This window comes from Emydura macquarii, unplaced genomic scaffold, assembly GCF_026122565.2.
Source record: "Emydura macquarii macquarii isolate MOO-44397 ecotype Brisbane River unplaced genomic scaffold, CSIRO-AGI_Emac_v2 contig_1876, whole genome shotgun sequence".
In the NCBI taxonomy this organism is placed as follows: Eukaryota; Metazoa; Chordata; order Testudines; family Chelidae; genus Emydura; species Emydura macquarii.
This window is the reverse complement of record NW_027132013.1, coordinates 27,158,913-27,186,211: the sequence shown is the minus strand read 5'-3', so window position 1 is coordinate 27,186,211 and position 27,299 is coordinate 27,158,913. Positions and strand designations below refer to the sequence as shown.

At 39.8% G+C, this 27,299-nt stretch overlaps 1 protein-coding gene across 3 annotated transcripts in view; it reads left to right on the top strand.

Moving 5' to 3' along the window:
• The window catches only part of RYR3 (ryanodine receptor 3), a 477,864-nt gene that overhangs the window by 310,654 nt on the left and 139,911 nt on the right, over nucleotides 1-27,299 (top strand). For all 3 annotated transcript variants that reach the window (XM_067558027.1, XM_067558029.1, XM_067558028.1), the window contains 9 exons: nucleotides 1,931-2,009; nucleotides 4,934-5,023; nucleotides 6,585-6,731; nucleotides 8,869-8,931; nucleotides 12,818-12,893; nucleotides 13,045-13,168; nucleotides 23,405-23,520; nucleotides 23,838-23,905; nucleotides 25,982-26,103. In XM_067558027.1, the coding sequence (XP_067414128.1) occupies nucleotides 1,931-2,009; nucleotides 4,934-5,023; nucleotides 6,585-6,731; nucleotides 8,869-8,931; nucleotides 12,818-12,893; nucleotides 13,045-13,168; nucleotides 23,405-23,520; nucleotides 23,838-23,905; nucleotides 25,982-26,103 (885 nt within the window). The remainder of the gene's footprint in view (nucleotides 1-1,930; nucleotides 2,010-4,933; nucleotides 5,024-6,584; nucleotides 6,732-8,868; nucleotides 8,932-12,817; nucleotides 12,894-13,044; nucleotides 13,169-23,404; nucleotides 23,521-23,837; nucleotides 23,906-25,981; nucleotides 26,104-27,299) is intronic.

Below are 27,299 nucleotides of genomic sequence, written 5' to 3'. Positions count from 1 at the left end.
TGCTGTGCAACCCTGCGGGTGCCTAAATTCCATAAGCACCTGGGTTTCTGCCAGTGGGCATGTGCAAAACTGCCTAAGTCCTCCTACCATGGAGCTGCTTGGACCCCTAGCTCACACCTCAGCCTCAGCAGGATTCTTAGAAGTAAGTGTTCATCCCCCATCTCAGTTGCAGGGCCAAATCTGGTATGTGTGCTCTGAGCATGCCTAACCTTCACCGAAGACAGCTGGGGGTGAGAATTTTGAGGGCTGGCTGGTATTCTGACAGAGTGCCCTAACCACCAACTATAGGCTACTCTGGGCTGGGTTGAAGCTGTTCCACTTTGTATAAACAATTAAATATTCATTGGGTTAAAGTCAGAGAGAGAGATTGACTCTATATCTCAGTGGTTAGGGCGCTCACCTGGGATATGGGAGAGCCAAGTTTGAATTCCCACTCTGCCTGAGTTGGAATAGGGACTTGAATGGAGGTTGCCCATCTTCCAGCGGAGTGTCCTGACCCTCAGGCTATTGGCTGTTCTAGAGTGGATATCTCTTAACGGCTCATCTCAAGATGTTCCACTTTGTATAAAGACTTAAATATTTCTTGGAGCAGAGACTTGAAGCTCATCCCACATCCCAGGTAAGGGCCCTAACCACCATGTTGTATAATCAATCTCTCACTTTTTCCTTTCTCTCTCATGCTCAGATCTAATGACTGTTTAATTAATAAAGAGGAACGGCTTCAACAAGTGAGATTGTGAGACCCCCTACCCTAGAATACTGGTGGTTAGGGCTCTCTCCTAGGTGGGTGGAAACGTGGGTTCAAGTCCCTGCTGCAAATCAGACAGAATGGGGTTTTGAAAAACAGGTCTTCCAAATCCCAGGTGGGTGTCTTAACACTGGACTATTGGCTATGATTGGGTGGGGGGAGGTGGGTGTCTGTCTCTCTGTGATTTTTCTTAAAAAAGGGCTGCCCTTCCTCAGATTCATTGTAGTTAGATGCCTAAACCCCTTTGTGAATCTGGCCCCTAAGCCCTTCCCCTTTCCTCACATTTTACTCCTTGCTAACTTAGGCTGCTCCCCATTTAGCCTGCTGGCTTCTGTAAGTCTCCTTCTTAGGTGCCTAACTCTCCCCATACAGTGATAGAGAGCCTTGGCACTTAACTCAGGGCTATGAATTCCACTGGGCAGCAGGGCACCTAGGATTTAGGCGTTGCAATGCCAAAATCCTCTTTATAAATCTAGCCTTAGGTGAGTATGAAGGCCAAATCCAAATACTCTGGTTATATAGTCTTTTGTTTCTCTCATGTTTTAGAGGGATGAACTGTGCTTACAGATGAGAGATGGCTCAAGGCTACCAAAATCTTACAGATCAATGTTACTATTAGCCTATTGCCAAGTTATGACAAAATCTTCACTAAGTGTGTGAATTTATCCTGTGTAATTATAACAGTATCAGACGTCAAAGTAAATCAGATGATATATATAATGATTTCACAGAGAGATTTGGTGTTCCTAGTAATGCAGTTGCATTCTCAAAAATACACGTTTCTAATAATTTTTATGCAGCAACTGAACTGGGTGATTGAAAATGGACATTTTTTTCCTCTTTGTGGAACACATCAAAACATTCATCATAATAGTATATGTACTAACAACCACAAAGAATAAAATAAAAATCCTTAGGTCATGGCTTAGTAGTTGTATTTCCTATGACTACAGTTCTTAAATGCTCCAGTGTTCATGCATTTGAAGAAACTCAGTAATGTCACTATCACACTCATTTTGGTTTGTGTTATTCCTTGTAAACGGAAAAGTAATTACAAAGTATGATTTCTTGTTTACCTCTTGAGATGAAACATTTTAACTATTGGTGTCTCTTACTGCCTTTTATTCATATGTCTGGTTGGAGTAAATCATGGTTAAATGACCACACTTTCTTTGTATATAGCCTTATTCTTCCTGAAAAATTGGAGTATGTTGTCAGCAAGTATGCGGAACATTCACATGACAAATGGGCCTGTGACAAGGTAGGGATTATTGTAGAACTGACAATTGTCAGAAAAGGAAAATTAAAGAACATTGAGGTTTGAATACTGGAAATCTATCCAATTTTTTAAATCTAAGTGACAGACTTGCCATTCATAGTGTGTGCATAATACCAGAGCAGCACTTTCCTGAAGTGGGAGTGGGGCGCAAAGCATTGTCCTTTAAACAGAAATGCCAGTTGCACATAGTTGCAGTTAGCTTTGATGTTTATATTTATTTTATGCTGGCTGAAAGCTCTAAGGTGAAGCAGGTTCTATTGCAATAGCTTTGAAGTCTGAGTGGACCTGGGAAGCTCAATCTCCTTGATTGTTTTAAAAAGCATAGTTAGGCCCCTTTTTCCTCCCTAGATATGTGTAAAAGGTCTCTTATGTGTTGGTTCCCTCACAGTTCTCCATGTGTGCCCCATCATTGTGCTAGCTGCTATTTCAGTGCTTGGCAAGAGTGGAATTTACAAGGGGCTGCAATTGTGGCATGAAATGTATGCAAATACCTCTCATGGATTTCCTGAAGCCGTCATCTGAGATTTCAGATTCCACTGTCTTTTTTAATGTTAATTTGGGCAAAAATAAAGCTTAATCAGGATCTTGGATTTTCCATGAAATTATGTTAAAGTTGTTAATGTTAAAAATGTTAATATTATAGGAGATGAGTAACAAGTTCAGCTCTTTGTTTTCTAGTAAGAATTTCAAACCTCTTATCCTGGCAAAGAAAGAAATTGGAAAAACAGATTTTTTTAAACAAGTCTGGCCACACACACATACATATACACAAACAAAAACTTCATTAAATAAATTAAATTCTGGTTAAGATTGAATAAGGACAAAAGCGCTTAAAAGAAAGGAAATGACAAGTTTTCCTTCTTTAATTTTCCTTAACAGCCACAAATCACAATAACCACTCTCACTGACAGACTCTGCCCCTCTACTAGAAACTCACTCACATCTACCACAGATAAAGAAACAATCATCTAACTTGAACTAAAATGCAAAAACTTTTCCTCCACACTCTCTGCCCTTCTCTTCTCCTTGTGTTGCCCTGCAACGTGTGTGTGTGTGGGGGGGGGGAGGGGGGTCAGAAGGTCTTGTCTTTTCTACACCATTTCTCTCTTTTCCCAGTCCCCGCATATTAATTCAACCTTGGGTTCAGGGAACCTGTTTTTCCTGCCTAAAAGTGGTGCTTATCTGATATACCTTCTTTGGCCCATTAGACTGGGACTTCCATATCAGCCAACTGCAGGTGTTTCACCTGTTGGGTGCCTAAGGAGTAGAGGAGGCAGCTTGTTTCCTGAGACAACATCCCTCCCACCTCCTGATATGTTGGGTGAGGGCAAGGTGCGGTCTCAATGAATCTGTCTACGAATCTGAACTAAGATGTCTTCTTCTCAGACAGCTTTCTCTTTCTTGTTGTGTGGAGTGGAGTTTGTCAACCTTGTGTGTGGCATCATTCAGTTTAACTAAGTGGATAGCATCTGTGTTCAGAGACTTGCAACTGAATGCTTCTGGATAAAAAGGGGATTGTAGTTCTGATGACAGGGATTTATAGGTGTAGGATGCATTAGATTAGATGTAAAAGTGTTACAAAGAAGTGAGACAGCTCTGCTCATTTGGAAAATAGGTGGGTGGTAGAAAGGACTGATGTGGGCCCATGTCTGTTATAGTTTAGAGGTCTTCTTAATTGGGAAATACAAGTTGTTTAAAGAGGCAGTGAGAAATCTTGTAAATCTGAAATTCAGGTCTACTATCTTAGTCCTTTTTCACATGCCTGCCACTCTTGAGACGATTGAAGCCTACAAAAGCCTGCACTCATGCTGAGGGTTTCTAAGTTGAAATAGTACTTTGTTAACTCCAGTGAATGATGCTTGCATGCAGAGGGGATGGAGTAAGTGACCCGACATCTACACTAAATGTAGTCAAGATTTCTATATTTGTTGGTTGATAGCCCAGCTGAGATTTTAATACTCTGATGTTGTTTAACACTTTATTTTTAGACTGAATTTTTTCTACATCATAGGAGAATTGAAAAAATAAAGCTTGATAATTTAGGGGAGGTAAAATGGGGTTAAACTTTATCAACTTTGTGCCAATCTTCACAGTATTTCTGTTAGTGCTTGCTTCAGTTTCTGTTCATCTAACTCTGTCCATCTCTGGCTTCCTTTTAACTATTAGAATTTCAACTAGTTCTCCACCAGTTATTCCAAATAGTGCTGGTACCAAATAGCCTCATGATAGTGAACAAATCTGAAATGAAATCACCCATTTAAATGCTAGTTAATTTCCATTCTGAAATACAAAGACACTAGACTGAACTTAGAAAAATCTAGAATAAGTAGCAGGAATGAAACCACTATAGTTTCATTTGAACATTCTACTAAAGGAATATAGCTCTATCTTTTTTAATGTATGAGAAGAGTCACACAAACTTTGATAATAGTTTTTATTCTGAGCCCATAAAAGAGAGCATCAAAATCTGTGCTATTTTATATTTAGTCAGTGGAAAATCTGAAGAAATTATCTGAACATTTCTTTCATTGTTATCTGTTTATTTATAAATAAGCAGCAAGAGAGGGAAGCAGAATTAAAACAGATATACATCATAAAAGTCTTAGGGATAAATGGAGAACAATAATCAAGAATAAAAACTACTTTGTGGTCAAAATAACCAGCCATGACACAAGGAAAATATCTGGAGTCTGTTTTAGCAGGTAAACCTGCAAACTATAGAAGGGACAGTGTGTTTGGAATCCCGGGGTAGAGACATTTTTCAGGTGTAATGCACAACTGCGGCTTAGGTAGATGTGCTGTAGTGTATGTCACATATTAAAATTATGACTTCATTTGTGATTGTTCATTTACATTATTCATATCAGAAAAAGAATGTTTAAGTAAAGTATATTTTATGTTTTCAGAGTAATAGTGGATGGAAATATGGTGTTTCACTGGATGAAAACATGAAGACACATCCATTAATAAGGCCTTTCAAAACATTAACGGAAAAGGTAATGGAGGGAAGCTTAAATTTAAACTTCATTCTAACATAAAACAGCATGGTTCTAGTACAATTTTAATTAATCCTTTTTAATGAGCACATGAAATAGAGAGAAGAGATGGGGAAAGCCAAATCATATTGTATTTCAGTTAATGACAAGAGTTGTAGATTAGCTCAGCCATTTGCTTAGTTAATGCAAGGAGTCTGGATTTGATTCCCAGTCTCTCTCTCTTGCCCTGTGGAGCAACTGATGCTGGGAGTATTGTGGATGTAATGCTCTCAGCCCTTTGTGAAGAAGAGAACACTTTTTATCCCTTGGCAGTAACTCCTGTGGCTGAGATAAAGGTATGATTGAAGATCTTTGAATAGAGATCTCTCCTCAGCCAGGGCAGTTCACTACTCTGCTAAAGGTGTGGCGGGTGTAAGGGGAAACACCTATGCAGTAAACAATTTCTAACGTCGTATGTAAGTGAATTGTTTCTGTGAGTTTCTTGACTAAGAGTGGAGTCTTCTAGTGGTAGGGCAGTAGACTGAGTCAGGACTCTTGGTTTCTATTACATGCCCTTCTAGTGACTGCCTGTCTCATTTTGGACAAATCACTTGCCTTCCCCTTCTTTATCTCACTTTTCCCATTCAAGAGTTGGGGACTGCTACAATCACACAGGTGCGGAAGACTTAATTAGCTGAGGTGTGTAAAGCATTTTGAGATCCTTGGACAAAATGTACCATAGAACTCTTGAGGCATTATTATTATTTTCATTATTATTAAGGTATTTTAATATTTGTTATTCTGAGACCATTTATCTTATTTGAGTGGAGGATTTTTTAATCACTTCTTACACAATATATTTACTTTATAAACATGCTACATTGTGTAGTTATTTATATATGGAAGCTACTTCTAGAGTTGGAATAAAGTAGTAGCAATAATTTGAGAAGTCTTACAATAATGAAATATTCAAATTTTCTTTATACCATAACATTTCAGGTACAAAACACTTTTATTTCTTATAAACAGAGCAAGATACATTTCCTGCCAATAAAATTTAGTGGTGTTTGTATTTGCATTAAGGGGATAATAGACCATTATGTATTGCATTGATAGTATCTGTAACTCAAAAGTTGGTGGAAGAGGGACTCAAACTGACATGTGCACCTTGTATAGCTTTTATTGCAATGATAGCACCCTAGGCTTGTGGACATTTTGTGTTGGAAGTGTACAGTACTATAAATTTTCCTAATTGGTCAGAAAGACCAGTAAATCAGTTGCAAGCAGCTGCAAAATATAAATTCCATTGTCTGTTACTTCAAAGTCTGCTGTGCTTAGTTTCTAATGCATTTTGACATGTCCTAGGAATAAGTCTCCCAAGGGAAAGAAGTAAGCAATATGACTATTTCCAAAACTATTTGAAACAAAGAGCCAAATCTTATCCTCAGTTATAGCTATGCAATACATATTGATTTTAATTGAGCTTGCTGGGTTAATTGAAGGCAGAATATTTCTCCATAAGGTTTTGCTAGTTGCTTGTGAAACACTACATAATTAGCCACTTATTTATTTTTCTTTAAAGGAAAAGGAAATTTATCGTTGGCCTGCCAGAGAGTCTCTTAAAACCATGCTAGCCATGGGATGGAGTCTAGAAAGGACCAAGGATGGAGAAGCAATGGTACAGCAACGAGAAAATGAAAAGCTCCGCAGCATATCACAGTCTAGCCAAGTAAGGCAAAACTGCTTAAAACCACAGAAGTCAACCAATTCACCTTGTTATTCACAGAGAATGGACCCTAAAATTGTACTATTTAAAAAGAAACTTTCCACGCTTAGCTTATTAGTGTTACTATTTTTATTGATATTGTAGCAGCTTCTAGAGGCCTCATCTAAGATCAGAGACCTGGTACTCTAGGTGCTGTAAATACACTCTCATGAAACAGTCTTTATAAATTTTATATCATGTCTTGGTGGGGTGTTCTTGGAAATAAAATCATTTTTAAAAGATTGGGGAAGCTGGGATAAAACTGTTATTACAAGGGAATGGAGCGTTCATATATGGAAGATTATAGTGGGTGATAAGGAACTGGGATTAGAAGTGGCTAGTATGGTTTTGTTTGCTGAAGCCTAATTAGTTACCCCTTAAAACAACTGTCTACCATAGATACTATCTGCAGTCAGTGCAGATGTCTTATCATTGCAAATAGTAATTATAACTAAAATGTGTTTAAAGGGATGACCAAAATAAAAAAAATAAGTTTGACAGGCAGTACAAATCCTTTCAGACCCCAAAGGAAAGTCCTTATGGTTCTGAAGCATTCTATCCCAGCTTCCCTGATAAAGTGAGTTGAGGTGGCATCAGCCTAATCACTGAGACGACAGAGCTCTAGGTGAAGATAGAACCCAGGGAAGTTCCTTGCATGGCTCAGCAAACTTGAAAGACAGCACCTGAATCCCTTAGAAAGCTGATTCCCTATAACAAAGGCAGGTGGGCTGCACTGTTAAATAAAGAATGAGCATATAAAGAGAGGGCAGTCTCTGAGGAAAGAATGCTGTCAGAAACAACCTCCCTCCATTTCCCCAAGAATCTGGTTGGAGAGACTTGGGAATTCAAGCCTTTTTGTATCCAGCCCAGAGGCACTAGGTGGGGTATTTGAAACCTTTTGTTTCATGTTAATGAAACCTAATTTGATTGAGATCTCTCTGAAAGGTTTTTTTCTCTTTGTTTAAGCAAAACAAGTGCTTTGTGACAGGAAATTGAAAATGGGCCATGACCATGCTAAATACATGAATATCGCAGTCTGATCCCTTTATTTTGTAGATCTTTGTGCAATCTTGCTTTAGCAGTTGCTTCTCACGTTTTCTTTAAATTTTGCTTTTATTGTATTTTATTACATACTTACTTGTAGAACTGATAAGATGCCTGTCTGTATACAGTAGAATTTCTGGGCCACCATCAAATTTGGTGTACGTTTCTCATATAAAAGACATTAGACATTAATCTCCAAAAGTTTATTTGACTTGCTGGTATGAATCTCCAGTTCACTATTTCCTGAAGACCTGGATCAGTGAGAAGCCTTGAATATATTTTCTCCTGGATGGTGTGTGTCACAGAGTGGCAATGTCACATGCTCAGCAGCTTATGGATGCCAACTCAAAAAGCCTGAATCTGTATCACTGAAGCCAGCGGAAATTTTTTCATTGACCAGTCAGTGGGGTGAGACCAGACCCAATGAGAGATGCTGGTTATCTATCTTTGCAGCTAATCACCCTTTGGTAGTCTTATCATGTAATATGCGTCTATTTTTTTAATGTCCTGTTAGAACTATTACAAGAAGAACAAGTTCTCTCTGAAAAAAGTCTGTTTACATTTTATATAAATCCATATTATAACCTTTAATTTCATTTTTGAAAATATAACATATACATTACCAGCATAAGATAACATCACATAAGTAGAAAACTGTTTCAAAAAAACATGTAAATAAGGGTATGACTGTGTAAGGAAAACAGGGACACGATTCAGCAGATCACTTAAGCACATGCTTAACTTTAAGCATACGAATAATACCATTGATTTCAGTGTGACTGCTCACATGCTTAACCATAATCAATGTTCTTAATTGGTTTGCTGCACTGGGGGCTGATGAACAAAATGAGCATGTAAAGAATAAATATAAGTGTACTATAGCCTCTGTTGTTTGTAAAACGTTCATGGTATGTTCATCTCTGTACAAGACACAAATGCAAACATGAATCCTACCCAAAGGGCTTCAAAAATCTAAATAGTTTAATTCTAATTGAGCTGACAATAGAAATTAAGTAAATAGTTGAAAACATCAATAATTCTTCCATTATATTTCTAGGGAAATGGATACAGCCCAGCACCACTTGATCTTTCTAATGTTGTACTCTCTAGGGAGCTCCAGGTGTGTGTTCATATTTTTTTCTGCAAATACACTGAAAATATTACGTGACTTTTCAACATGCAGAGTCACATCTTCAAAGGAATGTGTAATTGGTGTGCATACAAAACCCAGCATGTATGGGATTGCAAATGTGTATCTGTGTGTGCAGTTACCCATTTTATGCACATATGTGGGTTTTATGGGCACATATACATGTCTGTGAGTGCATTTGTTGCAACCACCTATAAAAATAGGTAGATGCTGTATTTGTTCTCAATTTTGTATTGTCAGTTAACATGATTTCAAAATGAGACGTCTACTGTTTGTCCAACTGGCAGTGTTTCATGTGCTAGCTGATACCATCTGGCCATCTAAAAAATATCACAATGTAAAAAGCCTGTAAGGGGACTGCTGGCAAAGTATTTTCAGTAACTGCCTCACGTCCTAGGAACCTGTCTCTTGCCTTGGTTCTAAAGAGCCTGAGTAAATTAATATTCCAGGTATATTCCAAAGCCCATCTGTATTCCCAGGCATTTAATAAGAGAGTCAGATATGATGAAGGTATGCCTTATGGGGTCACATTATTACTCCAGACAAGTTTATTGGAGGAAAACAGCCTATAAACAGCACTGCTTTTCTATATGCTTTTTTGGTTTTTTTAAAGTACATGGCTAATTTTTATAACTCTAATAAATAATGCAATTCTGAATCAGAATGAAAATAAATAAATATTTAAAACAAATAAATATTTTCTCTCCCATGAAGCCCTTGCCTTCTCTCATTCTCCCCACCCTGGATCAGACCACGGTGGGCTGATGGGCTTCTTCTTTCCCAGTCCTGCTGCTTCCGACCCTCTTTCCCTTTCCTTTCCCACTCTTTCTGATCTTTTAAACAATATTGCTTCCGACTCCTCTCCTTCCCCTCTCCATGTTGCTGACATCTAGAATCCACCCAACTCCTACCCATCAGTACTCATTCTGATTTTGACTCTTGACTGTCTCTCTTCCTCTTCTCACATTCTCCAGTACTCATCCCTGGTGACTTCATCTTCCATGCTGATGACCCATCCAACCCTTTAGCTACATGTTCCCTCACCTCTTTGTTTTAACTGCAGCCCCCCCCCCCCACACACACACACACCAAAAGACACTTTATTTGATCTTCACCAAGCACTGTTCTCTCCCTGATCTCTCTTTTCCTGAGTTCCTCCTCTCTGATCATCACTTAATCTCTTTCAGCATCACTCATCAGTTCCCTCCTTCAGGCCCTGTCACTTGACTATTCCATGACTTCCAGTCCATCAGTATTGATGTCTTCTCATCTGCTCTCACCACTCTCCTCCCTGGTTTCTCTCCCCTTTCTTCTGTTGCTCTGGTTGTTGATTCTCTCCCTGCTTTGCTTTCCTTCACCCTTGCCTTTTTGGCTCAGCTGTCCCATTGCCAGGTCTGTCCTGCCAACCCCAAGCCCTGGATCACCCCCAATATCTGCTTCCTGTGCTCCTGTTCTCATGTTGTGGAGCGTACCTGGCAAAAATCCCATGACCAGGCTGACATCCTCCATTACAAATGTGTTCTTTCTTCCTTCAGTTCTGCCATCTTCCTAACTAAAAAACTCTACTCTTCCAACTTAATGGAACCCCATCTCCTCAATCCTAGCGCCCACTCTCCCAGAACTCCAACTTTGTAGGTGTTCTGGAGTCAAAGGTTAACTCTTCCAGGGCACATGATAGATGTAACATACAACACATACAGGATTCTCTTTACTTAACAGCACAAAAGATGCATAGAACATTTAAAAAAACAACAAATACTCTGAATGCCATGCCCTTTCCCCTAGCTCACCCTTCCCTTGGCAGTCCATGGGGGACCATCTGAGTTTAGGTAAACTGTAGCAGCCTTCCTCCACTTGAGCTGGTGAAAATGGCAAAAGAGTCTGAACAGAGCAGATCCTGCTTTTTATAACCTTTTTAAAATCTTTGTCAGGTGACTCCTGGAATTAGATTCCTCAAGAGATCACAGATACACACAGTTTCGTTGCTAGGCAGCCTCTCCCCTGACAAACCAGTTCTCCTGAGTAGGAGCCAGCCCGTTTTCTGGGATGTTTATATTTGAATAGAAGGCCATCCCATTTAACAATCCTGTATTGTCAGCTTTATATTACACCCCCTTGGAATTTCAGTCAAACATGTAAGTAAAAAGACAACAGACAAGGCAATTAACTCCTATATTTAAAATGGAGTTTGCAGTCTGATGAAAATACATGCAGAGAGTTCATGATATCAAACAGCATTCATAAGTTTTGGAGACAAATTCCTCAGATCATCACATCTTCCGTGACTCTCTTCTCCTGGTTCTCCTCCTACCTCTCTCATAACTCCTTCAGCTTGCTCTTCCAGCAATCCTCCTCATTTTCCTCCAACTTTTCATGGGGATGTTATAGGGCCTTTTCCTTAGTCCCCTTCTCTTCTCTCTCTCCACCTTATCTTATTCGCAAACACAAATTCAACTACCATCTCTGTTCTGAATACTCACAGATCTACATCTTTGCTCTAGGTGTGTCTCCTTCTGACCAAACTAAAATCTCAGACTGCCTCTCTGACATCTCCTTGTGGATGTCTAGCCATCAGCTTAAGCTTAATATGGCTAAGACAGATCTCTTAATCTTTCCCCCAAACCTTCCCTCCATCTTCTTTCTCAATCCCTGTGGACAACACCACCATCCCGCCTATCCCTCAGGCCTGTAACTTGGGCATTATTGTTAAATTTGACCTCTCTGGAGGTTCTCACCTCCAGCCTCTGTTTACAGCTTGCTGATTCTTTCTTCATGTTGTCTCTAAGATACAGCCTTTCCTGTCCATTCATGCAATTCCTATAATTGTCATTCAGGTTCTCCTCATCTCATGTCTCAACTACTGGAATATCCTTTTCTGTGGCCTTGATAAATGCAGCATTGAACCACTCTATCAACTCAGAATGCTAGTGCAAAGATAATTTTCCTAGTACATTCCTTTGACCACGTCATCCCTCTCTTTGCATCCATCTGCTGACTCTACCTTCTCTATCACATCAAACATAAGCTTCTTGTCTTCACAGCCTATCACCATCCTACCTATCACCTCTCATTTACTATCAAAATGTCAGCTCCCACCTCTCATTGGCCAATGTTGCCAGCTTCCATCATTCATTTGTTAAATTTTTAATCAAGTATGTTTCAGTTTTTTCCCATGCTGCCCCTCATGCTTAGGATGAGCTCTCTATAAACATCCACAAAGCTACCTCATTATCTTCATTCACATTCCCCTTTAAAACTCTCCTTTGCCATGATGCCTACAATAAAGTGACAACATTTAGGCTGCTGGTGGGCTGAAACCATTGTCAGTGATGCTGATCAATATTGTTTCATTGTTTCCTTGTACTCCCCCATCGGTCTGTTTGCACCTGTTGTCTTTTGTCTTCTACTTAAGCTTTTTGATACAGAGAATATCTTTTTGTTCTGTGTTTGCACAGTACATAGGACAAAGGGGTCCTGGTTCATGACAAGGGTTCTTAGGTATTACAGTAATACATATAATGAACAATAATAATAATAATAACAACAATTACAATTATTTTTGGTAAGCATAATGATTTTAAGCAGTCATTGATTCATGCTGAAAAATATCTCTGGATCTGAACTTGCTCTTCAATTATTGTTATAGATCTAGATTATACCCAAATAATGCCTCTGCTGAGGCTAATGGTTTGTGTATATGCCTAATTAGCTAATGAGAGAAAATACCTGGTAACTTGTCTACAATGTTTTTGTATTACAACTCGTTTTTAAAGTATGGTTATGTGGAATAGTATTAGCTAAATTTTCATTCTATCACTTTTTAATTTTGGATTGCCTTTTTTTTGTGGTGATGTAGGGAATGGTTGAGGTAGTGGCAGAAAACTATCATAACATTTGGGCCAGAAAGAAGAAAATGGAATTGGAGAGCAAAGGTAAGAATAAAATCCTGTGAACCACAAATAAAATGAGGGAGAGGGAAGAGTCTGAAAGACAGTGTAATACAATATGAATTGTGTAGTTCCCTTTATATTTGAAAAATAATGTTATAATAGAAAAATTTACAGTTCTCTCAACTTTCCAAAGGAGGAGGTAGTCATCCTTTATTGGTGCCTTATGACACTTTGACAGCCAAGGAGAAATCTCGGGACCGGGAGAAGGCACAAGAGCTGTTTAAATTCCTTCAGATGAATGGCATTGTTGTATCTAGGTAAGCAGTGTATTTATTTAAAATATTTCCATACCAATGCCATCATTCTTGCTAATTTCTTTCCCTCTCTACTCTTTGTGTTAATCATGGACAGCGTAATTACCGTTTTGTATTTAATCTATAGACAAAAGAATATTATCATTTCCAGTCCTTTCTTAAATTAGAAAATTATTTTTATTTCAATTTTGGGGATAGCACAGACAGGTAAGTTTTATAGTTAAATGTGTGTTCATGACAAATACAAAATACAATAATAAGATCTAAACCAAAGTATGCAGACAGCTCAAAACTTTTTAAATTAACACCCAGCAGTTGTCAGTAAGGATCATAGGAAAATAGGCTTTGTGGTCGAATGTTATAGAAATGTATATGCGTAAAATAGCTCTTTTAATTGGATTTCTATGAGGATTACTCTGTAGGGCTATGTTTAACCAGTAAGACAAAGGGCTCTCTGCTGTGCATCCTTGCATAACTTGTTCATGCAAAGTGGCAGAACTTACAAAACACACTAAGACATGCCTCATTTTATTTGAGGGGAGGATGAATGCTAGGGAATTACTTATTCTGTGGTTAAATAAATAATACATTCTTACTGTATTGCAAGACACCAAACCATTGAAAAATGAATAATTATACCAGAAGGAAAGAACGTCATAAGTTAAATAATATTTTTTTTTGTAAAAATTCAATGAGAAATTACATGACAAAGAGCCTTTAAGACCTTGTATATTTTATAGCATTGAGTACTTCTTGTAAACTAAAATAGTCTGGTAACTGGTCTTCTTCAAATGATCTCTATTCCTTCAGGTGATTGTACATGCGTATTCCACTTCAGATGTGCACATGCCAAGAGAGTTTTCCTTAGCGGTACCAGTCGGGGTGGCACATGCACTGTGCATTTTCTTGTACATCCAGACAAAGGAAAAACAGGCAAAGCCATCCGGGCACCCCCTCAGTTCCTTCTCACTGCCACTATCGGAGCTCTCCATGGGCCATTGTTCACGGTTCCCCTTTTTTCCTCTGAGGAAACTTTTTTCTTCTTTTAAATAGTTGTTATAATGTTAGTTTTTAATTACCTCTGTTTTTTCCCACCTGGAAATTTCTTATTTTCTCTGTGGTTGTTTTATCTGGTCCTGAGCAGTTTGGTTATGTCCAAGTCTCCTGGGATTAAACACTGTCTAACTTGTGTTGGGTCTGTCCTGCACAGTGATATTTACAGCTGTTGTTTAGTGTGGCCCTCACCAAGGCAGAATAGAGCCAAGTGCTGTAGTTGCAGATCTTTTAGAAAGAGAACAGGAACATAAGATTAAGAAATACCTTATGGAGTGATACCAGCTTCTAGATAGAGAAGTGATTGAATTTCTTGAAGAAGAAGTGACTCACGAGAGAGGGGTCACTGAAGAGGGATGTGGAAGAGAAAAATTATAGAAAAGTACTGGAGCATGTAATCCAGTTCCATGATACTTAAACACTATTTGGCAGTAGTGATGGCTTTCCAAGCACCTGGGAGGGGAACAATCTCCTTCTGAATGGTGGAGAAGTAAGATCCCTGAAGATTGGTATGTTGACAGAAAGGGGTTCTATATCCAAAGAAGTTATACATCAGATTGTTCTTGAATCAATGGCATTTCAACGTCTTCAATGGCCTCTGTTTTGGTGACAGGATGTCAGTGTGACAAGTAAGATATGAATGTTTAGTGCAGTAATGATGACATGTCTATTATATGGAGCAGAAAAATGGCCATTAAAAACAGCTGAGGAGGGGAAACCAAACAGTTTTCAGTGTCAACATTTATGGCATATTCTTAATATCCATTAGTTTGATTTTGTCACAAAAAAGGAGATACTTAGATGATCCTGACCAGCTGCAAACTTGCACCAGTTGAGAACAAGATAACTGCAAAGATGGGGTCATGTCCAATGTGCACCAGAAGGTATACTTATACAAGGTTTATAGAGTTGAAGGAAGTAGGGTTAGAAGATTCAATTTTGAGGGATTTTAGAAGCCTAAACCCTCCCATACTGACTCTTGCCAGAGGAAGAAGACTTGCAAAGGACCGTTTAAGAAGGAAGTCCATTCTATGCACTACCACGACTATATCATAGCTGTGCGAATCTCCTGCTGCTATGGGGGAGAGTTACCACAGCTATTACAGAACTAAAAACAATAAGAGGTGATTACCCCTGGGATTATAACCAACTCTGGAGAAGCAGCACCACCTGGGGTGTTTTGCATATACTGGTTCGACTGGATTTCCCAAAGACGAGAGACAAACAGAGAACATGGGATATGTAAAGACTGAATTTAAACAGATTAAGAGTCTTCATTTTGAGTAAGCAAATGGACAGGATATCCTGCCCAATGGGAGGCCCCAATCCTGCTAAAAGGATGGAATGACTTTAGTTTAGTAGGGCCCATGAGACTGATGGGCAATTTCTAGTACGTTTATTACTGTGTGTGTAAGACTTGGTGGTATTTTTTTATGTTTTCTCTGTGTTGCTTTTGCCCTAAGAATAAATGTATTTTGCTTTGTGAAGGCTGGTTGGTAACTGGTGTACACTGTTGTAGCCCCTGGAGAAAGAGCAACCCAGAAGTGCTGGCCCCTGGTCAAGCAGCGAGATGAGAGAGAAAAGGAGCATCAACATCAGTTCAAGATGGAGAAATTGTGTCAGCAAAACTGATCTGGTAGGTGGAGCCAGACCTCATATGCCTAGTCTTGGCGGGGGGGCACTTAGACTCCAAATTATTTCTTTGCTTTAGGGAAGGGGATGACATGAATGTATTTTTAAATGCTTTTGAAATGGGATGTGAATTGAACAAGATGGGGCAAAAGGACATGGTACGGTGTCTGGCTCCACTTCTGCCAGGGAAAGCCTTAATCACTTTTACCCATATGAACAGAGAGAACCACTAAGTTTATGGCTATCTAAAAAATCTGCAAAATTGTATCTGCAAAAGTTTAAAGTGACCCCCCTGAAGTGTATAAAAGGAAGTTTGAAGGAATTCAGAAAAAAAAAAAAGGGAATATGAAGTATGTTGAAGTTGCAACTTAAATTAAGGGGTACATAAGAAAATGGGTAGTGGGTTGAAGAGTCACCACTGTCACACTATCTGAAGTGACCGTGAGTGCCTATCTCCGGGCAGACTGTCAAAAACAGGGCAGACTGGTTGTATGTTCTATAATTAGATTACACCAACCCAGGAAAAAATGTGAACTCCTGGATCATTATAACAGTCTTACCATGGAGTCACAGATAGTCCTTTTAGGCTCTCCAGTCTATCTTGCCACCCAGGCAAGCTGGACTTAGTGATAAATGGTCTGTTACACCAAAAAAAATCACAAAATATTCAGATTGCTTCCAGTCCCAAGAGACCAGTCATTTACTCAGATCAATTTATACCTTAGATCTCACACCAAAAACAACTCCTGTAGCCAATCCTGTAATAAACTAACTAAAGGTTTATAAACTAGGAAAAAAGAAATGAGAGAGTCATTTACAGGTTAAAGCAGACAACGTATGTTCACAAATTAGTTTAATCTATGATCCTGAAAGGTGACAGAGATGTAATAATCTGCCAGCATTGAATGTGTTTTCAGGGTTTAACCCAGGTCAACCCGGGGAATCTCTGCTTTTCTGATTCTTAGGTTCAGCCCCAAACAGCAAAAAATTTTCTTGTGACCCTGTTTTATCTTCTATCTTTAGCCTTCCAGTGCATGAGATTAGCTCCCTTACAAGTAGCATTTCCAAGGTGTGATAGGACCATTGACCAATCCTTTCTATTGTGATGTTCCTTAATGGCCTGTTTAATCTTGACAGGCCCCCTTAATGGGCGGAACAATTCCCATGCCTGGGTTCACAAGTTCAGAGCAAACATTTTCAAAGTTATAAAGCAAAATGTACATATTTACTTTTAGCATGAAAGAAAGAAAGAGATTAATGAATGCAGCAACTTAAAAGCATTTCATAGTCTAAAGACTAAATACATTTTTATAAAACTAATACCTATTTTGAACAAAACTAACATACAGGTGAGCTGGTTAGGTTACCTGCTATGAGTTTGTCAATTCTTAGCTAATGCCTACAGCGTTTGGCCAGAACTGGCCCTTGGTTTATCAGTGTCAGAACCACTACTGAAAAAGTCTATGAATCAATAAGACTTGAAAAATTCTTCTAATTCTGCCCCTCTAACTTGGAATCTTGGTTAACAGACAAAGAGCCTAAAGGGGTGTAGTTAGTGGGGAAGTTGACACACCATCATGTGGGCAGTTGGCCTGTGTTTGATAGCAAAATGAATAGGGATGGAATGAGATCCGAGTATAAGAATTGGGCCTAATTCAAGAACCATGCCCAGGAGTAGGGAAGCCACCACTGAGAAGCCCATGATAGGGGAGGGGTAGGTGAGGAAACGTGGTGTCTCATCTGTGACCAGCTGGGTCACTTTGTCCAAGATTGCCCACTCCACCCACTGAGACCCAGTGCGATGCTGGAAAGGCCAGCTACACCCCAATCTCACAAAGTCAGGTGTGTGACTGACTCTCCAGAGGGAGGGAATCAGCCAGCCAGCCTGCCAGTGGCATATAATGTTCATTCCAAGCTGTTCACTCCCCAAACCACCACCCAAATGTCATGTTGCACCCTCCTGGATGCAGATCCATCAGACCAGTGGGAGCAGAAGGTGGTAGTTAATGGGGAGACAGTCACTGGCTGGAGAGATTCTGGGAATTAGAGAACTCTTGTCCAACCCTGTGTGCTAAAACCCCATCAAATCCTGAAAGGTTGTGCAACTTGCATTAAAGTTCCTAATCTGAAGCCATTTGTCCTGCCTACAGCTCAAATCCCTGTGCAGCCCAGGAAGGGTCAGGGTTGTTGGTAGTGGGCATGTTAGAAGACGGCCCATTTCCTATTCTTCTTGGAATTGACTGTCACTTTAAGATGAAATCTAGTCCTTCTCCCTGTAACAGTGAAGGGTTCATAAGCGCTGAGAGAGAGCCATATGGCTAAGAATGAAGAAGCTAGTCAAAATGCAAATGAAGTGACTGGAAGGAAGAAGAAGGGATTTTCTCCCTTGCAATGTAAAGGCAAACCTGATAAGCTCAGGATACCTCTTGTTTGCAAGCAGACACCTGAGACAGAGGGAAGGGGGTTGGGACAGCCTCTTGCTCCCTGGGAGTGATGAGTCCTACTGATTCAAAGATACATTCTTTGTGTCCTGGAGCCCAGACAGGGAAACAAGGTTTCTGCCCACCATTATCAGGGAGCTAGCAGTGATACAGAGCAGGGGAGTGTGTGTCTCCAGCTGAAAGTAGGGACACTGCAGTACACTACCAAATCTATGATACCCATCCAAGGGTGGGAACCGTCCAAGTAAAGTGTGTGACAGCTGCGCGAGAGATGACATAGGTACCTACAGCCAGGAAGGAGGAGGAGGAACTTCTCCCCTTAGTTTATGGCTACCTGATGGTCTGTGAAAATGTAAAAAGATCCTGAGTCAGGTGAGGGGAAGACAGGCTGCACACCTTGACTCAGTGCATTAGAAACAAAAGGTCACCTCCATCTAGTATGCTGGTATCAGGCCATCACTACCAATTTACCGTCCTCCCTTTTGGCCTCTCATAGCTCCCAATCTGTTTACCAAATGCATGGCCATTGTAGCTGTCTATCTCCACAGAATTGGCATTCATGCATTCCCCTACCTAGACAATTGTTTTATTTGGGGGCAGAGATGGAGAGGAGTTATTTAAGTTAAGGGCCAATGTTGGCACAAGAACAAATGGATATAAACTGACCATCAACAAGTTTAGGCTTGAAATTAGATGAATGTTTCTAACCATCAGAGGAGTGAAGTTCTGGAACAACCTTCCAAAGGGAGTAGTGGTGGCAAAAAACATAACTTGTTTTAAAACTCAGCTTTTTAAGTTTATGGAGGGAATGGTATGATGAGGTTGCCTACAGTGGCATACGTCTGTGACTGCTATTAGCAAATATCTCCCAGAGCCAGAGATAAGACACTAGATGGAGTGTGTTCTGAGTTACTGCAGAGAATTCGTTTCCAGATGTCTGGCTGGTGGGTCTTGCGCAGGGTCTAACTGACTGCCATGTATGGGGTTGAGAAGGAATTTTTCCCCAGGTCAGATTGGCAGCAAGCCTGGGAGTTTTTCACCTTCCTGTGTAGTGTGAGGTGTGGGTCTCTTGCTGGCTTGATGTAGAGTAAATGGTGGATTCATTGTAACTTGAAGTCTTTTTAAAATCAAGATTTGAGGAATTCAGTAACTCAGCCAGGAGGTTATGGACCCATTAAAGGAGTGGGTGAGTGAGGTTCTGTGGCCTGTGATGTGCAGGAGGTCAGACTAGATGATCATGATGGTTTTCTCTGGCCTTAAAGTCTTTGAGATAAGGGGAAATTCTGTTCAGGTCCTTATAGACAATATGACAGCAGTATGACCTGGGTTGCCAGATCAGATCAGCTCTGTCAGGAAACTGTTGGGCTCTGGAATTTTTGCATTCAGAATAAGATATCACTCAGGGCATATCATCTATCAGGGATTCAGAATTCTCTGGAGGATCATCTCAGTGGGTCTTTCAGCAGGGATCACAAGTGGTCTCTAAAAATTAATATAGTAAGAGTGATTTTTTTCAAACCTGGGAGAGAGAGAGCGTGGATCTTGTCACTACAAAGCAGAACAGGTAGTGCTGTTGGTTCTGTTCCACAGTGGATCAAAGCCTGGGTTCAATCATAAACACGTTCCTAGTTTCATGGAAGGTGAATACCTTGATACCATAGGTAATTCTCTACACAAAGTAAGATGATGCCGTTCTAATACCAAGTGCTCCAGCTCTAATACTCATTGGACACAAGAGCACTGGTTTTTGGGCCTCCAAAAGTTGGTGTGACTACCCCTGACTCTGCATCATGGTATATACATACTTTCCAGGAATCACAGCCTCAGTGCTGAGTGGCTAGACTGTGGGGAAGAGGATTGTTCACTAGCTGTTCAGAACTTTTTACTGAACAATAGGAAATTGTCCACCAGAGTTTCTTACCTGCGCAAATGGAATCTTCTCTTGCTGTGGGCAGGCAAATGAAATGTTCTTTCTTGTGAGGCAAGGGTTCAGGATGATCTGGAGTATGTATTTGCTACATCTGAGAGAATCGGTTCTATCAAGGTGCACATAGTTGCAATTTCAGCTTTTCAACTTCTGTTTTAAGGTCATTTGATATTTTCCAACCCTGTGTCAATCAGATTATTTGAAGGGAATAGCCAGGCTTTTTCTTCAAGTTAAAAAGCCACTTTCCCCTGGAATTTAAACTTAATATTGTCAGCTCTAATGAGTCTTCCCTTTCAGTCTTTGGTTTCTTGCCCTCTTTCATATTATCACCCAGGGGTAGCCTTTCTGATGGCATTTATTTCTGCTTGGAGGGTTGGACAACTGCAAATATTATTGGCAGACCAACTTTATACTATTTTTATATAAGGATAACATTTTTTTAGGATCTCATCCGAAGTTTTTTTTCTCAGGTGGGTACTGATTTCCATCCCAACCAAACCCACTTTTTACCTATGTTTTTTTCCAGACCACATTCACAAAAGGCTGATGAATAACTTCATTCATTGGCTTTCTGCCAGGCGTTTGCCTTGTATTTGGACAGGTCAAAATTATTTTGTTCTTTGCATCTATTATTTTTTCCTGTACGGAGAGAATAAAAGGGCAGGTGGTTACCTCACAGCAGATTTCTGGATGGATCACCTGCATTTCTATATATTATGATGTTGCAAACTCTAAACCACCTTCCTAGTGGATGGCACATTCTGCAAGTGCACAGGCAGTTTCAGTAGTGTTCTAACAGTATATTCCAATACCAAGTATGTGTAGAGCAGTGACTTTATCTCCTATTCACATCTTTATCAAGCACTATGCCATTTCATTGGCTTCCAGAGGCAATGTAGATTCTGGGAAGGCTGTTCTGCAGTTGCTTTTCCAATACACTCCAAGCTCTGCTCCATAGACAACTGCTTGAGAGTCACCTGAGGTGGAATAGGTATGTGCAATCATGTGAAGAAGAAAAAATAGTTACATGCCAGTACTGTAACTGTTTTTCTTTTAGATGTGTTGCACATGTCTATTCCATGACCAGCCCTCCTGAACTCTGCTTTGGAGTCCATAATATTATAATTCCAGTTGAAAGGAATTGAGGTGGTACTGGGGCGCCTCCATCTTTTATGCCCCTGCTTGAACGCGCAAGGAGATGCACAGCACATGTGCCACCCCAACAAATACCACTAGGAATAACTGTCCAGCTACAGTGCGCTGGGTGCACACATACCTGAAGTGGAATAGACATGTGCAACATGTGTTGAAGAACAACTGTTACAGTACAGGTATGTAACCAATTTTTTTCTGTACTTGGATGTGGTAGATAGCTAGAGTTTGTTTTTCAAAAAAAAATCAATGTTAATAGGGAAAGTATAGAGTCTGCTTAAAGGAAATTAATACAAATTAACATTCAGGACCAGCAAACTCCAAATGTACTGCCAAGATTACTCCTATTGGCTGTAATGGGACTATTTGTATAAATAAGAAGATAATATACATGTGTTTACATGTCAGGACCCAAAAAACTGGAGTCCTTTATTGTTACTGAGTGAAATCCACTTAACTCAGATATTTAGGCTCTTTTTGTGAGTGGAGATCAGAGAGGTTGGAATGAAATCCATTCAAGCCCAAAGCCAATGTTCAGGTGTGTGGTGCAGCACCCCCACTCCTCTCACTAGTCCCTTTGTAACCTTTATACAGGAACAGCAATTGAAGCCCCTCTGTGCTAATTGCATAGGATACTGGTGCCACCACTGGATTTGCTAAAATATTCATCTTCAGTTCTCCCCCTGACCTGCCCCCTATGGGGCCAGCATGGAAACCTTTTTGATGGCACATAGAGGAGGATGGCTGCTTGTCCAGCACAGTCCTCTGCACCCCTATGTGAGGCTTAAATGGTGCGGAGACCCTTAGGACAGCCTCTGCATCAGGGTGAATTTCACCTAATAACCTCTTCCCTTTCTTTAAAATATAATGTATAAAGGTGACACCTTTCGAAATCCCTGCTTGCAGTTACCAAATTTCCAGAATTTCAATCAGACAAATGTTGGACTAAATTGTGAAAACAGGTAAATTCTTTGTAAATGGGATTGGTTAGGTTGCACAGTATGCATACTCTTTAAATATAGCTGTCTTTGCTTTAACAGATTGAGTCCTTTTTTTTCATATGAATAGCTTTTTTCAAATGTGGACTTTTAGGTTTTTATGATCTAAGATTTATAGAAATAATTCCTTTAGACTCTATGGGGGTACATATTATAAATAATTGATATTCCTTTAAAATTAAGCTGCTTTAATTCCATGTAAATGGGTTTGGAAGACAGCTGCTCTTCCCATAGTCTGATGGTGCCCTAACCACTTGGAAAAAGGTTGAAAGGAGGGGTCTCCATCCTGCTCCTTGGCCATTTTGTGTAGAGTTAGCCCTGCTTTGAGAATGCCTACCGGTTTAGGCTCAGCAGGCGAGAAAGGTGGAGGAACACCTATCTTCATCTGGTTTGAGGATCCCATTGGGGTATAGGCATCTGGATGTTTAGAATGATGTATTGTGCTCATGGCCAAAAGCAGAAGCTTAGATGCTATCAGAACTTTTATGGTGCAAATTTAGGCACCAAGGAATTTTAGGTATCTTCAGAATTAGGTGGCAGCTGAGCAGGGTTTTTGAGGATCTCGTTGATACCTAAATTCTGGATTTAGGTGCCTAAAGTGGGAGTTAGAGGCCTATGTTCTTTTGCAGATCTAGGCCTATGTGCTACCTATACAGTATTCAGCATCTTCACCCCCCACCCGACTGAAGTCAGTGGAAATTGAGTTGCCAGCGACTTGCTGATTCAGGCTCAAAATGAAGACACTTTCATTTTTGTAAAGTGATCATAGCTCTTTGAAGTATCATAAAGTGCATGATATTTAAAACTCTTTTCATGGAAAAGAATAAAATCCTTCTGAGAAACTTGGGCTTATTTTAACAGTTACTGCTGTGGAAATTACTATTTGGAAAGAGCGTTGCTACGAAAGGTGGATTTTCATTTATGAAAACTTACCTTGATTAGGTAATAAAATGAAAAGGTCTTGGAAAGCCTCATAGTAATCTGATTATTTGTAACATCTTTGTAATACCATTTGTTTTAACTGTTTCTAAACTAGGGGTCTGAAAGATATGGATTTGGATGCTTCATCCATGGAAAAGAGATTTGCATTTAAGTTTCTGAAGAAGATTCTAAAATACGTTGACTCTGCTCAAGAGTTCATTGCACATTTGGGTAAGTTTTTCAAGTGTTTTTATTTTGAACATCATAAAAGTAGTTAATATTTAAACTTTACAATGATAACATAGACCCATTATGCTGAGTTGCGCCTATTGCACATATGTTGCTTTTGAGAAAATATAATACAAGATTTGATTTTTTTTTTTAATGCAAATGCGGTACTTGTTGAACCTGCTAGCTGGAGTTTCTGTAATACTTTACTTGTACTACTTTAAAATTAAGTTTGTAAGGCTATCACAAAAGACTGCAGTTATTTACCATTAAATTTTTGCTCATTCTTATTGACAGTTGTGTTGATTGTATCCTTACAGAAGCCATTGTCACCAGTGGAAAAACAGAGAAATCACCACATGACCAAGAAATTAAATTCTTTGCCAAAGTAAGTGACTTAATACTTCAAGGAATGCATTTGGACCCCTGCTATTATACAGAACATAGTATGTGTCATGACCGGGACAAGTATGGTCAGACCGAATGGTTAGAGTAGGAGTCAGACCAACTCAGGTATTGGTAGGTCAAAGTCTGAGACAGGCCAGAGGGCAAACTGAGACTGAGGCATCGATAGGCAGGCAGGGTCAGGTGCCAGGTTGCAGACAGCAATCGAAAAGCAAAGCCAAGGACAAACTAGGGTCAGAAGCTGGAGTCTAGGGTCTGTCGCGAGCAGGGTCCAAAGCAGAGACAGGCAGGCAGTCTGTGTTGCTGCTCAGGCAGCTCCCCTACATGACTTCCTGGTTTAAGTACTGGTACTGGCCAATCAGTGGGCTGTGAGGGACCACAGCTCAGGTTCCACTGTACCTTCCTTTCAAGCCCATCCTCACGTTGTCCTCCTCTGGGAGCCCAGCCTAAGCTTCCAATGGCAATGCAATGACATCAGCAGCACAGAACCCCCATGGTCCAAGGCTCCAGTCCTGTTGGTTCTTACTTCGTGTGTAAATGTTACAGAACTATGCATGTAATGGAATATCTGTTTCCCATAAATATGGGTGGGTTATGAGTCTGAGAGTGCAAGTGACATTTCCAGAGGTATTGCTTTGAGGCACTATTTCTGGAAATTATTTTGCTATGTGATAAGGGACATAGTATGAAATAAAAAGACAATATATTTATAACAGTTCAAATGTAATATTATTTTGTGTAATATTATTTTATAAGTAATTTCTGGAACTTGCTGCCTTAGGATATTATTGAGGCAAATAGCTTAGTATGTTTTTTATAATAGGATTCAATATTTATATGTGTAAGAATGGCATATTCACTTGAACTTGCAATTACAAGGGCTATGAATTCTCAGGCTTTGAGATATAAACTAATCGCCATTTAGGATCAAGAAGAAATTTCTCGCACTGGGATAATGTTGTCATTGCTTGCTGTGAGTAAGCAGGACCATGGGGTTTGAGACCAGAGCTGAGGTGTTGTTAATGTGCATGATCGTGGAGCAGCTGGGCCTCTCTGAAGGATCGGGGAGCTCTGGTGTTTCACAGTCCAGGATGCAGGCAAGTTCAGCTGCTGGGATGTCAACCCCTGGGAGGGAAGAAATCAGTGAACAGGCAAAGAACAGGGGCAGGATTGGGATACAGATAGCTCAGAAGACTGGCTTGAGTTTCAGGCGTTTGGTCTCGGAGTCTGGGCATCAATACAACTAAAAGACTAGTTGATCAGTCAAGGGGTGGGGCTGGAACAGGAAGCTTTATACTAACTAGTATCCAATCAGCAGTCTGCTGCTAGTCATCTGATCTTGCTGAGTCAATGGGTGCAGCCTCTAGTTGTAGGGGATTAGCTGCAGCTCCTTTATCTGACCTTGCGGCATGGTGGCACAGGGTAAGGCTCTCAATCAGCAACCCTGGTGACCTGCCCTTGAGATCCGTGGCCCCTGACAAATACTGGACAGACAAGGTGGGTGTGGTAATATCTTTTTTTGGACCAACTGCTGTCAGTGTAAGAGACAAGCTTTCAAGGGACACAGAGCTCTTCTTCAGGTTGGGGCAACACTACAAACACATTGGACAGTAAAGTATATTATAGAAAGGAATGGAGAGTACACTTTCCTCACTGATGCTGTCTATTGTCAGGAGCTGCACATCAAAGCAGATGGATCCAATCTGACAATTCTCATGGTTTCACTCAGCAGATAATTGATGATAAAATACCCGAATATTTCTTGTATTGTTATTATTCTGCTGTCCCTATTTTCCAGGTTGCCCCTATATTTATGTGAGGGCATCTGTGACATCTCAAAGAAGGCCATATGTTGCTTGATTTAACTTTTGTTTACATTTGTCATATCTGAGATTTTGATTTAATTATCTTAGTGACTAAAACTTAAAAATGCAATTGTAATATAAAGCCTAAAGGGAAAAGCTTCCGTGAATGGACTGTGCTGTATTGGAGTGCTGTATGGTACATTTAACAATGTACTGTAGATGCTAAAAGTATATTTTGTGTCTGTGTTCCCTAGGTTCTCCTACCATTAGTTGACCAGTACTTTACCAATCACTGCCTGTACTTCCTGTCTTCTCCAATTAAGTCACTTAGTAGCAGTGGATATGCTTCCAATAAGGAAAAAGAAATGGTGGCAAGGTAAGTAAAAGACTGAGGTAAACTTTGGAGGATTGTATTTTTTTAATATTAAAAAAAAAAAAAAGCAAAATAACAGTGCAAAAGATAGGTTCCTCAAATAGACCATAAATGGATGATTCTTCCTTTAGTAGAATGTCAGTAAATAAATACCATTCCTGCTCTTTATTTCTTTACTTTTAATTTTAATCATTTACTTAATTTAATTTACTTTCAATCATGTTTTATAATGCAAAACATTGATCAGGTAGAGATTTTATATATTTACAATAATAGTGTTACAACGTTATCAAGCATTTCAACATCTTTGCTGGTGACCCAAAAATTGGTGCCAGGGGATAACTGTTGGATGGTCGTACGTGCATTCTTTCATAGGCAGGAAATGATAGCGTGAAAACTGCCACCACTAACAGTACCAACAGATACTACTGTTGACTGTCAGTAGAAATGCCAAGGTGCTAAATGCCTCCTGAGAAGCACTGGGGGCTCCCACTGAAGGCAGTAGGAATTGAGGGCCTCAGCACCTCTCAGCATCAGGATATGAATAGCCATGTATACTGACTGTCCTCTCACTCTTTGAGTTCTACCCTCTGGAAAAGAGTGGAGGCAAATAAGAAGCTTGCACTGCTGCTGCTTTTACTGTATCAGTTTTGTTACTGAAAAGAGAACTTCAGGCTCCAGGATCATAAATATAAAAAAAATTAAAAGTCTGTGTGTGGTGGGCAGTGAGGAGGATAAATCTAAAATCTAGGAAACAACCCAAAAGTTCAATTACAGCTAATGGCGATCATTGAATATCCTTAGTAGTGAAAAAGGTTTGTGCTCTTTCCACCCTTTTCTGTTTACCCTTCCCAAAGATCCTCTGGATGCCAACATCAGAAAGAAGATAAAAAAAATTATGATTAAAAATGGGAAAGGTCTTGCGTAAAATTTTCCTATGGATGAATGACATTTAATTGTATATTTTGGACCTTTCAAAATGAATCCCACAATATTTTTAAAAAATAAAGTAACATGGCTTTATTTCTGTCTATCGGATCCATAACCTAAACAGTAGCAATAATGCTAAATAGAAGGAAGCTAGAAGGTATTGATACTGGCTGAAACTCACTTTATCCACATAAACCCAAAAAAGTTGGCTCTAATATGGGTGAAGTGTAGGGGAAGTGAGCAGGAAAATCCATCCCTTTCAAACTATG